This window comes from Aspergillus heteromorphus (assembly GCF_003184545.1).
Source record: "Aspergillus heteromorphus CBS 117.55 chromosome Unknown BO70scaffold_1, whole genome shotgun sequence".
Lineage (NCBI taxonomy): Eukaryota > Fungi > Ascomycota > Eurotiomycetes > Eurotiales > Aspergillaceae > Aspergillus > Aspergillus heteromorphus.
The window spans coordinates 640373-652290 of NW_020290406.1; the positions used below are offsets into that span (position 1 = coordinate 640373).

An 11918-nucleotide genomic window follows, 5' to 3' on the forward strand; every position below is an offset into this window, starting at 1 on the left:
CCTGTCCAGCTCCACAGCTTTCCAAACCCTCCTTACCCTTACGAGGTCCAACCTCCTCCTCTTCCTCATAATCTCCCTCTCCCTCTCCCTCTCCCTCTTTTCCCTCGTTCCCCGCCACCCACCCGCGCCCTTCCCCGCACGTCACCATCTCACCTCCCTCTCTGCTCCCCCTAGTCCATCAACCCACCGGTCGCCGACTTTTCCCGGTCGCTGCCTTTTATTGCGACGGTACTGCCTTCTTCCCTTCCTTTTTATCCTTCTCCCTACAGACCGCAGTGGTGAATCCTGGACGAGCTCCCCAAGCACGCAATGGCCAGTGAGGAGAATGGCCACGAGCCTATCAAGCGCGATGTGCGCAACCATCTTCTCTTCGAGATAGCCACGGAGGTGGCCAATCGGGTCGGAGGTATCTACTCGGTCCTGAAATCCAAAGCCCCCGTGACTACCGCAGAGTATGGCGAGCGCTACACCCTCATCGGCCCCCTCAATCGTGCGTCGGCCGCCGTCGAGGTGGAGGAGCTGACCCCGTCCAATCCCCGCCTGATCGAGACCATCAAGTCCATGAAGGAGCGCGGGATCGAGATCGTCTACGGTCGCTGGCTGATCGAGGGGGCACCCCGCGTGCTCCTCATCGACACGGGCACTGGCTACAAATACTTGGACGAGTGGAAGGGCGATCTGTGGAATGCGGCTGGCATTCCATCACCCGCTGCCGATACTGAGACGAACGAGGCGATTGTCTTCGGCTACCTTGTGGCGTGGTTCCTAGGTGAAGTATGTGCTGGCATGACCGGGCGCACGTCTCCCGGCTTTCCTTGGCTAACAGCTCTCTAGTTCATTGCGCATGAGCGGCGCTATGCGGTTGTCGCCCACTTCCACGAGTGGCTGGCTGGCGTGGCCCTCCCGCTGACAAAAAGGCGGCACATGGACCTGACGACGATCTTCACTACCCATGCGACTCTGCTCGGTCGGTATCTGTGCGCCGGGTCTGTTGACTTCTACAACAACCTGCAGTTCTTCGATGTGGATGCAGAGGCTGGCAAGCGAGGCATCTATCACCGGTACTGCATTGAGCGTGCCGCAGCGCATACAGCTGATGTATTCACCACGGTTTCACACATCACAGCCTTTGAGAGCGAACATCTCCTCAAACGGAAGCCGGACGGCGTGCTACCCAATGGGCTGAACGTGAAGAAGTTCTCGGCGGTGCATGAGTTCCAGAACTTGCATTCCCAGTCTAAAGAGAAGATCAATGACTTCGTCCGGGGCCACTTCTACGGCCAGAATGACTTTGACCTAGAAAACACCCTCTATGTGTTTACCTCCGGGCGCTACGAGTTCCGAAACAAGGGAGTCGACATGTTCATCGAAGGGCTAGCCCGTCTGAACCATCGTCTGAAGAGCAGTGGATCTAAGATGACTGTTGTCGCATTCATTATCATGCCCGCCCAGACGTCGTCTCTTACTGTCGAGGCGCTCAAAGGCCAGGCGGTAGTGAAGTCCTTGCGCGATACAATCGAGATGATTGAGGAGGGGATTGGAAGACGAATGTACGAGCGTTGTCTCGCGTGGAAGGAAGGTGACAACATGCCGGACGAGAAGGATTTGATCACTAGTCAGGACCGGGTGCTTCTCCGTCGCAGACTCTTTGCAATGAAGCGGCACTCCCTGCCCCCGATTGTCACCCACAATATGCTCAACGACCACGAAGATCCGATTCTGAACCAGATCCGTCGTGTGCATCTCTTCAATCACGCTTCCGACCGAGTCAAGGTGGTCTTTCACCCGGAGTTCCTCAACTCCTCCAACCCCGTGCTCCCACTGGACTACGATGACTTCGTTCGTGGCACGCACCTGGGGGTGTTCCCCTCCTACTATGAGCCGTGGGGGTACACGCCGGCGGAATGCACGGTGATGGGTGTTCCCAGTATTACCACCAACCTGTCTGGCTTTGGTTGCTACATGGAGGAGTTGATCGAGAACTCGTCCGACTACGGGATCTACATCGTGGACCGTCGGATGAAGGGCGTGGATGACTCCGTCAACCAGCTGACGGACTTCATGTACAACTTCACCGAGAAGAGTCGGCGCCAGCGGATCAACCAGCGAAACCGAACGGAGCGCCTGAGCGATCTCTTGGACTGGAAAAGAATGGGGCTGGAATATGTGAAAGCTCGACAGCTGGCCCTCCGGAGAGGTATGTGCATCTGCGTCCAGTCCTTGGTTCCATCCTAACCCTTTATACAGCCTATCCCTCTTCCTTCGAGGGCCCCGAGGACATCCACGATATCATCGGCGGCACGGAACAGAAGATATCGCGGCCGTTGTCGGTCCCTGGCTCCCCTCGGGATCGTTCTGGCATGATGACTCCCGGAGATTTCGCGTCGTTGCAGGAAGTCAAAGAAGGGCTCAGCACGGAGGACTACATCGCATGGCGACTGCCGTAAGTCCACTCCCCTCGGGCATGAAAACCATAAGGCGTCCTGCTAACTCAACTCGATATCAGTACTAGCGAAGAAGAGGAGCCGGATGACCATTACTTCCCCCTCACCCTGCGCACGAAGAAGAACACGGATCGACCGGCCTCGCCGCTTGACCAGTTGTCGGTTAATGGAGACAGTTGATCGATGGCAATGTATTGTTACGCTCTGCAGCACGAACTCTCAACTCTTCATCACCTGTCATCCACGAACCAACGCTTATTGCCGCTTGCATTTGATTCGACTTATCTTCTCTCAGCGACTGCTTATGAAATACTGCTTTTGGTCACCCTGCATTTTTACGTTACGGACAGGGCATCGCCTCTTGAAAGCTACACCTGATCTAGACGATGAGGTCCCCAGCGCCGAGGGTGTCGTGCCTTGTCCTTTCCCATCATGTGCCTAATCCGTCTGTCCTCGCATTGTTGCATTTCTGTTTGCATATGTCCTTCTACGTTGTAGCCAGCGAATTGTACCTTCTGTTTGGACCCTACCCCAGTAGGTCCAGGTTGAGATAGTCAATGCACGATGCTGATTGTATCCCACCCACGTCAACTGGGGCGTAATTCAGATCGTTCTCCGTCGAGACAGATGGGCAGAAGTCTTCTTGAGCGTGAGGATGCGTCGCTTGTACTCAATTATAGCGCGGAGAGGAGGACGGAGCAGATCTCGAGCAGAGCTGACTCCACCGCAGTAAACCCCCTCAGTCATCGTAGATCGTCCGATTATTCCGAACACCCAGGGATCCGGTTGAGGTACTGTTGGGGTTGTTGAGTCATCGGGGTCCAGTGCGGGTCGGAGAGCGGGGGAATACGTATTGTTGCGACTAGTAGCAGGCCAAGAGAGTCGGAACAAAGTTAACAGGAGCACATCAGTCCGAAGGGGATGCCCCAATAGAGCCGGGGCCTCGATCTCGTGGAGGGGTCTTGTTGGTGGTGTTCTTTTCCCGTCCGGTGAGACAGACAAGCGAGACGAGAAGCTGCAACCCCGTCCCTGCCTGTTTGGGAAGTGGTGCCCCGCCCCAAAGTATTTATGGCCGATTCCCCTCCCTTCATCCATCCTCCGTCTCTTCCCCATCTTCCTTCAAGCTTTACTCAGATCCCACTACTGTCTATTCATCCAAGTCTCTTCTACTATCCATCAATTCGGTTTCTCAATCCCTTCGGTACGACTCACAATGAGGTCGCGCTCTCCGGGTCTTTTCGCTATGGGTTCATACGGGTCAAGGTATCGTACACTGTATAACAGTCACTGCTCGCGCATGACAGGTGTCCGGCTCGAGATTCTGTCTTCGACTTCCTGGCTGGTTGGTTCCTGGCTTTAATCATTCCTGGTCATCTTCGTCTCCGTCTCTCGTCTGCAGACTGAGGACGGGGCGGAATGGACTATAGAAGGGTCAGGGATTCCATCCAGCCAAGACGAGGATAGGAGCTCGGTCGTTCTGAGATTATACTGTCAAAACTTGATCTAGATAATACTAGCGAAAGGACATGCGTGGCACTGATTGTCCCCCTAATTTAGACCTACAGAGACGAGAGGGATCTGATCCCTCTGTTGCTGACAGTTTCCAGAACTCTGTTCTTCACTTGAGTTTGTGCCAAAATGTCTACTGACAAGATCACCTTCCTCACCAACTGGTATACATCTTTGGTCTTGGGACTATGTATATAGGTAGAATCATTGCTAAGAATTGTGTCAAGGCACGCGATCCCGTACCACGCCCCCCTATACCTCGCACAGATCAAGGGCTTCTTCAAGGAAGAAGGCCTCAAGGTTGCTCTCCTCGAGCCCAATGACCCCTCCGATGTCACCGAGATCATCGGCAGCGGCAAGGTCGATATGGGCTTCAAGGCTATGATTCATACCCTTGCAGTACGGATCACTATCCTGTTCTTTTACGCCGCATCCATCTAATCAAGCAACAGGCCAAGGCCCGCAACTTCCCCGTCACCTCGATCGGCTCTCTGCTGGACGAGCCCTTCACCGGTGTGGTGTACCTCAAGGACAGCGGTATCACTGAGGATTTCCGTTCCTTGAAGGGAAAGAGAATCGGCTACGTCGGTGAATTCGGAAAGGTTCGTCGTTCTTATACCCGACATCTGATACTTGTCCAAAATACTAACCTGGCTGAAACAATAGATCCAGATCGACGAGCTCACCAAGTACTACGGTATGACCGCCGACGACTACACCGCCGTCCGATGTGGAATGAACGTTACAAAAGCCATCATCCGCGGCGACATCCACGCGGGCATTGGCCTCGAAAACGTCCAGATGGTCGAACTCGCGGAATGGCTCGCAACCCAGAACCGCCCCCGCGACGACGTCCAGATGCTCCGCATCGACCAGCTCGCCGAGCTCGGCTGCTGCTGCTTCTGCTCCATCCTCTACATCGCCAACGATGCCTTCATCGCCGCCAACCCCGAGAAAATCCAGAGGTTCATGCGTGCCGTCAAGCGCGCCACTGACTACGTCCTCGCCGAGCCCTCCGCCGCATACGAGGAATACGTCGACATCAAGCCGATCATGGGTACTCCGGTGAACCGGAAGATTTTCGAGCGCTCGTTCGCCTACTTCAGTCGCGACCTGAAGAACGTCAGTCGGGACTGGGCCAAGGTGACCAACTACGGAAAGCGTCTCGGTATCCTCGATGCCGACTTCGTCTCCAACTACACGAACGAGTACCTATCCTGGGCGCTGGATGCGGACTCGACCGATCCCACGGGCGACCAGAAGCGGATGGCCGAGCTGCAGAAGCAGGTTGCTGACCAGGGCGGTTATAAGCGCTTGGAGGTCGCTTCTTCGGCTTAACTCCACACCAACCGGCCACTGGCCATTGGCCACTTGTTGATGTGGTTCTGGATCAGACCACTACAGGCCCAGACAGACATGCTATATGCTAGGCAGCACTCGTTATGACTATGCAATTGATGATATGATCTTTCAAACTACTTAACATCGTCGGAAGTCTTATACTGCGTAAACAATGTTAGAATATGGTGGTGCACTGGTGTGCCATGACACCATCTAAGCTGGACATCATCTTCCGTCCCTAATCTTATAAATCCTAAGCAACTATACATGCAAGTAAGTAAGTATATATCAAAGACGCTGAACAACACGACATGGCCAGACCAAACACGTCTAGTAATTGATAAGCAAAGGTGCCATTACCCAGACACCCAGACACCCAGACAAGACACATCACATCACAGCAGATCATCTCTCCGCACTGGTAGAATCCAGCCTCCCGCGCTCACCGTACCCCAAACTCCCCTCCAAAGTCGACCCGGCCCTCAGATGCCTTAAGTTCAACAGCGTCGAAAACTCCACCCCTTCTTCCCCATCACTGCCCTCCCCGCCCCCTCCATATCCATATCCCTCTCAAACCCCCCTCCCCCAAGGGCTTAAACACCCCCCTCTCCCGATCCCCACCGCCTCTCCCCTCCGCCCGTCTAGCCAGAACCCGCCTCACGCCCCAAACACACCCAGCCAGGAACACGGCGCCCGAGAAGCTCACAATCGAAGAAATGAGGGAGTGAAGCCTCCCGGACCCGTCACTATCATCGTCACCGTCATCGCGATCCGCGGGGAGATTATCGCCGCCGATGATGAGGGCAGAGTCGGAATCGGGGTCCCATATCGCGAGTTTGGTGGTGCCGAGGACGTGGCCGGTGCCGTTGAGGGCGAGGGCGCGGAGGTGGCTGAATGTTGCGTTGCGGGGGATGGGGAGGAGGGTTTCGAAGCCGGACTTCGGGGTGGTGAAGAGGGTTGTGAATTCCTCGTTTTCGACCTCGTTTATGGAGTGGGGTTTGGGGTTGGGGTTGTTTGTGCCTTGCAAGACCCAGGTTCGGACTTCCGTGGCGCCGTTCCAGCTGGCTGCGGTGCCGTAGCTGAAGACCTCAAAGGTGGGCCAGGTCTTTGGGAATCCGACCCAGGGGTGTTTGAAGACGCGGTAGGACTCGATGTTTCCGCGACCGAATTCGCGGGCGGGGCCGAAGTGGATGTCGCAGACGACGTCGCCGTCGATGGTGTATTCGGTCCAGGCGGCGTTGAAGCCGTAGCCAACGAGGATGTTGCCGGAGTCGAGGATCTGGAGGGAGCCCTGCGATTGGCTTTTCAGATGGTGGGGGTTCCAGTACTCGTGGCGGATCTTGACGGTCATGTGTTCCTGGTCGATGTCCAGGTAGAGGCCGCGGCTGACGTACGAGGGGGCGCCGACGCCGCGGGAGGCGTTGTCGAAGAGGGTTATGACCGTGCCGTTGTTGTGGAACCGCGCGTGGTGTTGCCAGGAGATGTCGGTGGCGCCTTTGGATGTGTTCTCGGAGAGGTCGGTGAAACTGTTGTTTTTGCCGCCCAGGCGCCAGAGGACTTCGCCGGTGCGACCGTCGATGTAGACCAGGCAGCTGGCGTGGCGGGAGGAGACGAGGAAGTTTCCTTTGGCGTCTTTGTCGACGCTGTTGATGTGGAAGAAGTCCCACGCGTTGTCTTTGTCACCGCCGGCGCCTTCGCGACCGCGGACGACGTCGCCGATGTCGAAGTGCTCCGAGGCGTGCCATTGGAAAAGACATTCGCCGGTCTCGATGTCGATTTCTTGGAACGTGCCGTCCCAGACCCAGCCGTCTTTCGGGCCGCCGGCGGCGCGGAGATCGGCTTGCCGGAGGTCGAAGATCGTGAAGACCGCCGTCTCGTCGAGGGTGATGTGGAATTCATGAATGTCTCCTTTGAGGCCGTTGGCCGCTTGGACCTTGTAGGCTTCCTTGTAGGAGGAGTCGAGCTGTATGCGACACTTAGAGATAGAGTGGCGGGGGAGTCAAAAGGGAGATCGTACCATGTAGTATACCCCGTGGCCGTGTCCGACAATTCCGTCGTTGCCCACCCAGAATGTTATATAATCCTGCCCCTTATATCGGTAGAGGTTGGTGTTGTATGTTTGTCCATAGTGCTTGGTCCAGATCAGATGGCCATCGTGGTCCAGAATCATCGGCCCGGGCTTGTGCACGCTTTTACCGCGAGGGGCGATGAAGTAGTACTGGCCGTCCTGACATTCGGGATTATATGCGACGAAATTGATGGCCGCGCCGACAGCGGAGGATGAACGGTAGGTTTCCATGGGCCATGCTCCCAGCTTTCCTGCTTCATACATACCGTTGTGGAAGTAGGGTCCCATGTCCGCCCAGACAGGGGTCAGTAGAGTCGCTAGAGCGACTAGTGGACTGACCAGCATCATGGCGCAGGGACGGTGGAGGGAAGTCTACCGGTTGTTAGGAGACATGGATTGGCGCGAGGATTGGGCGGGAAGAAAAACAACACCACCAGATGTTGGGGGAGGAGGAGAGAGACATGGAGGTGAGAAAATAGCCGACGCCATTATCATATAGTAATGGCCTAGTCTGTGACTGGTGACGGTGATAAAAGCGGCGCGACTCGCGAGAGGTCCACAGTGGCCATCCGTTCCCGATGATCCACCAGGGACTCCAGGGAGGGTTGTTGGCTTCAAGCTTTCGAGTCTTCAAGGCCAGCGGAAACGGTCCACCTTGGCACCTGGTATCATATTCATGGCACTATGACAGGCTCAGTGCGTGGGCGCAGCCTCCCGCTGAGCGCTTCGTCCCCGTATTTCCCAAGATAGAACGAGCGATGACGAGTCCTGCAGCAGATAAATTCCCGACCGGCGACATGAGATTTTTCTGGCGTGTCCCCCTTTTGCCTGGTGATTTCCCTGCCGGGCTGGGATCCGGCTGGGATCCGGGTCCCTAGCTATCGGGCGGTTTGTGGTCGGTCATAAGGAGGTGGTGGTCGGCGGACGTGCCATAGTCCTATAAACCCATGATCACCTGGTCCAATTAAACATCCCATCGCTGGTTGATTTTGGTGCTAGGACAGGGCGCGTCCCACTTGATCGCCTGTGGTTCCTGTGGCGGCTTCCGTGGCTTTTGTAGTGCCCGACTTAGCCGGAGGGATGAAGGACTGCTGGCCTCGGACTTAATCAGTCGGTCTCCACTTGGCGCTGCCGCTGTTGAGGGGGAAAGGCGCGATGGAATCGAGTATCATGGAGGGGTGGAAGAGGGAATATCCGTGGAGTGAGGATCGGGTGGTAGACTGAGCATTGCAGGCAGACATGTACGGCGTAGATGAAAAGAAGGTTAAGATTGTTTGGTGGTACAAAGTACAAAGTAGTACGGTGCCAGAAGTGGAAGGCACGTGGCGGGGTGGATTACTTCGGGGGCGATGATGCCATTCTTTCCCTCCCCTTGTCATCTTCTTCCTCTGCCACTCAACTTTCCCTGAAGAACAACAATGACGCTTCTTCCCTCGGCTGAGTTGGCCCCCAGGATTCAGGGTCGTGTCGACTGTGGAGTTCCAAGATGGCGTCCCTTGAATCCGGGGGATCTCTTCCGATTTGACCATACGTGCTCTACCGACAAACGATGATCTTCGACCCTCAGGTGAAACCCCTGGGAGGGGCTCTGCTATTTATAAACGGCTCCCCATAATCCAGAGACAGATGGGCGCAGAATATTGCCGGGATATGGCTGCACTATGCGGACGGACTCTTGCAGTATTGACGATCCTTTGGCCAAATTTATCGCACGTCTCCGGTACAGACGAGGCAGGAATACCTCCGAGGTCTCTGCAGGCTGCCATCCATCGGTCACAGGTGGTTTCCCGTTTCAGTCCTTCACGGAATGCCAGCTCGACAAGCACCCCTATGCAGGTCGGAAATGGGAGTCTGGCATTTGGGGCAGAGATGACAGGGAAATCAGATATCCCTCCTACCCTCCTATAAAACACTATTTCTTCCTGGTCTTGGGATTATCGTTTCCTGCTAACTACTTGTTGTCGGACTTTACAGGCTTAGTCCGGTGGACTTATGACCGGCTAGTAAATTATGGCAGCCTGCAGATTCGGAGATATCTCAGTGGCTGGTTGCAAATCCACACCGTATCATTTTGGGCCGGATCGGACTGGCCTTCATTGGACGCGATACAAACCTCACCGAAGAGGTCTTTCTATTTCAGAGTGCGCAATTTACGCCCATCGGTACATCCTCCAACCTAAAGCAACGTCTCCAAGAACTATGAATCAACAGCAAGATATTCACACAACGATACCCTACAGTCACCACTATCCTTTGAGACCGCTCTTGCGAACAGTCTGGAACTATGGTAGGTCTATTCAGAGACAGGCGTCTTCGTGAACTTTACTGCCACATATAATGCCACAACAGGCTCTATCTATTCGCAGTTAACGAAGCCGGGCATGGCCCCCTCAAGCATCAGGCTTAGTGATTAAGGGATATGGTAAATTTCACATGGAAATGTATCTATGACTCGGCTCATTAGACTCCATAGGGTAATATCCCTCCCTTGGAATCGAGCATCGCATCTACAAACAATTCCTTCCATCGCTAGAACGAGCAGCAGATCTCCCCTGGCAAGATCAACGTACTCCTTAAATGGCACAAGCCCCATGTCTTCTACTTCGCACAACAGAGTGTCACTTTATCCGCTCTACCGGGAAAGAAAAGCAGGACATACTCACCAAATGCTACATACTAAGCTAATCGGCGGATCCCATGGCATCGTATGCCTTCTGGAACTCCTCCACAGGTGTTTATGACCTCAACCCCCCCCCCCCTCCCCCCCATTGATCCGATGTCAGAGATCGCCTCCAAATGGTAGGCGAAGTCCCACGTTCGAGCAGGCATATTCCCACTTGATCCGGATACGGTCATCTCGTGGAAAATCAGGCTTGGTCAAAGAGCTCCTTCATCCTGGGAAGCACGTCAAAGAGGCGGTAGGTTCGTTAGGCGTGAGACTGCGACGCTTGCTTTTCTTCGAGCCAGCGCCGTTGCTTGCCATAGGGATCATAATTGGTGATTGGGATGGAGGAGGAAATGCCATACGCAAGGTTCAGCCCCTGAGTTTCCGGCCTAGTAGTACGTCAGGGCTGAGGGGATTGGGCGGATGTTGTAAGTTTGCAACTGTTGAGGTAAGGCTTTATGACATCAACATACTCGTAGGATAGTTCAACGGGGACAGTCATGTACAACCATTTAATGCACTTCGTCTCAGTCAATTAACTAATCTATATCGAAGGGGTATGGTATGTAGGGCACTAGGCACTATGTAGAGAGATGATGAGGCGGGCGGCGGGGCAGGGGTATCTTTCCTCCAGATTAAGGGTAAATGAAGTGTCTATTTGGTGCGCTTGTAGATCTTGCCAAGGAAGGCCTCGAAGACCTCCTTCTTCAGACCGTCGGACTCGTTGACGGCGGCGATCTTGGTGCGGATCTCACCCACGATCGTCTCCTCGTACTCCTTGTAGACCTTCTCGAGATCCAGATCGCGGTAGATGGCCTTGACCTTGGCCTCGAGCTCGCTGTCCTTGCGACCGTAGGCGACCTCGAGGACCTTGCGCTGGTCCTCGCTAGCCCGCTGCAGGGCCTGGTTGACGAGCCACGAGCACTTGTTATCCTGGATATCGGTACCGATCTTGCCGATGAAGGCCGGGTCACCGTAGGCATCGAGGTAGTCATCCTGGACTTGGAAGTACTGGCCGAGAGGGATGAGGATGTCGTGGGCCTGCTTGAGGTTCTCGGGGGTGGCGAGCTGGAGGTAGTGCAGGGCAAGGGCGACGGGGAGGTAGAAGCTGTAGTAGGCGGTCTTGTAGGTGACGATGAACATGTACTTCTCCATGGAGAAGTTGTCAAGGTTGACGTTGTCCTCGGGGGCGGTGATCAGATCGCAGAGCTGGCCGAGCTCGGTCTGGAAGGTGGTCTCGTGGAAGAGCTCGACGAGGTCGATGTACGCCGGGTGAGAGCGGAGGTACTTCTTGAGGATGATGTAGATGCCGGACTCGAGGAGGAAGGCATCGTTGATGGCGATCAGCCCGACGCCCTCGTGCCGGTACCAGCAGGGCTGGCCACGACGCGTGATCGAGCTGTCCATGATATCGTCGCTGACCAGGAAGAAGGCCTGGAGCAGCTCCGTGAGCCAGCCCAGCAGGCTGAGGTGCTTGAATTGCTCATCCGTCAGGGGCTTCTTCAGGAGGGCGAGGCCGGTGTCGGGGACGGAGAGACCACGGTTGAGCTTTCCGCCGGGGACGTTGACGTCGAGGACCTGTGTGTAGATTTGGGGTGTCAGCTGTCTGATTGATTCCAAGACAGTAAAGGAAGGGGAGCACGCTTGGGCAACCCACCTTCTCGAACCACTCGAGGGCGTTCTGGGGCAGCTTGTACTGCTTGGCGTAGTTCAGGAGGTCTTCGCGCAAGGCGGGGAAGACCGCCTCGAAGTCGGCGCGAGCGGTGGTGGAGGACATCCTGCGGAAGAGCACAAAAGGGTGCTGTGAAGGTGAAGCCAGGAAAAAAGAAAGGGGAGAGAGAATTGGGGAGAGGGGCCGTGGGGAAGGACAGGGGAAGAAGCAAGAAAGCCA

The 11918-nt window shown here is 55.4% G+C and overlaps 4 protein-coding genes across 4 annotated transcripts; 2 read left to right on the forward strand and 2 right to left on the reverse strand.

Annotated features, from left to right (window-relative positions):
- Window positions 1-309: 309 nt before the first annotated feature.
- Window positions 310-2624, forward strand: BO70DRAFT_282372 (glycogen synthase; the record flags this gene model as incomplete). Its single annotated transcript, XM_025539044.1, has 4 exons — window positions 310-774; window positions 835-2197; window positions 2248-2443; window positions 2507-2624. 4 exons carry the CDS (start codon window positions 310-312, stop codon window positions 2622-2624), a joined length of 2142 nt encoding a protein of 713 aa, XP_025403901.1.
- A 1196-nt stretch (window positions 2625-3820) lies between these two features.
- BO70DRAFT_4209 (NMT1/THI5 family protein) lies at window positions 3821-5467 on the forward strand. The gene is made up of 4 exons (XM_025547519.1): window positions 3821-4117; window positions 4181-4352; window positions 4406-4555; window positions 4620-5467. Exons 1-4 carry the CDS (start codon window positions 4083-4085, stop codon window positions 5289-5291), a joined length of 1029 nt encoding a protein of 342 aa, XP_025403902.1. The 5' UTR covers window positions 3821-4082; the 3' UTR covers window positions 5292-5467.
- Window positions 5461-7805, reverse strand: BO70DRAFT_424909 (arylsulfotransferase family protein). The gene is made up of 3 exons (XM_025547633.1): window positions 7312-7805; window positions 5969-7257; window positions 5461-5784 (listed from the first exon to the last, which is right to left on the reverse strand). The coding sequence occupies exons 1-3, from the start codon at window positions 7708-7710 to the stop codon at window positions 5700-5702; spliced, it is 1773 nt and encodes a 590-aa protein (XP_025403903.1). The 5' UTR covers window positions 7711-7805; the 3' UTR covers window positions 5461-5699.
- Window positions 7806-10551: 2746 nt separating this feature from the next.
- Window positions 10552-11887, reverse strand: erg20 (bifunctional (2E,6E)-farnesyl diphosphate synthase/dimethylallyltranstransferase). The gene is made up of 2 exons (XM_025547634.1): window positions 11685-11887; window positions 10552-11605 (listed from the first exon to the last, which is right to left on the reverse strand). Exons 1-2 carry the CDS (start codon window positions 11802-11804, stop codon window positions 10682-10684), a joined length of 1044 nt encoding a protein of 347 aa, XP_025403904.1. The 5' UTR covers window positions 11805-11887; the 3' UTR covers window positions 10552-10681.
- Window positions 11888-11918: the final 31 nt, after the last annotated feature.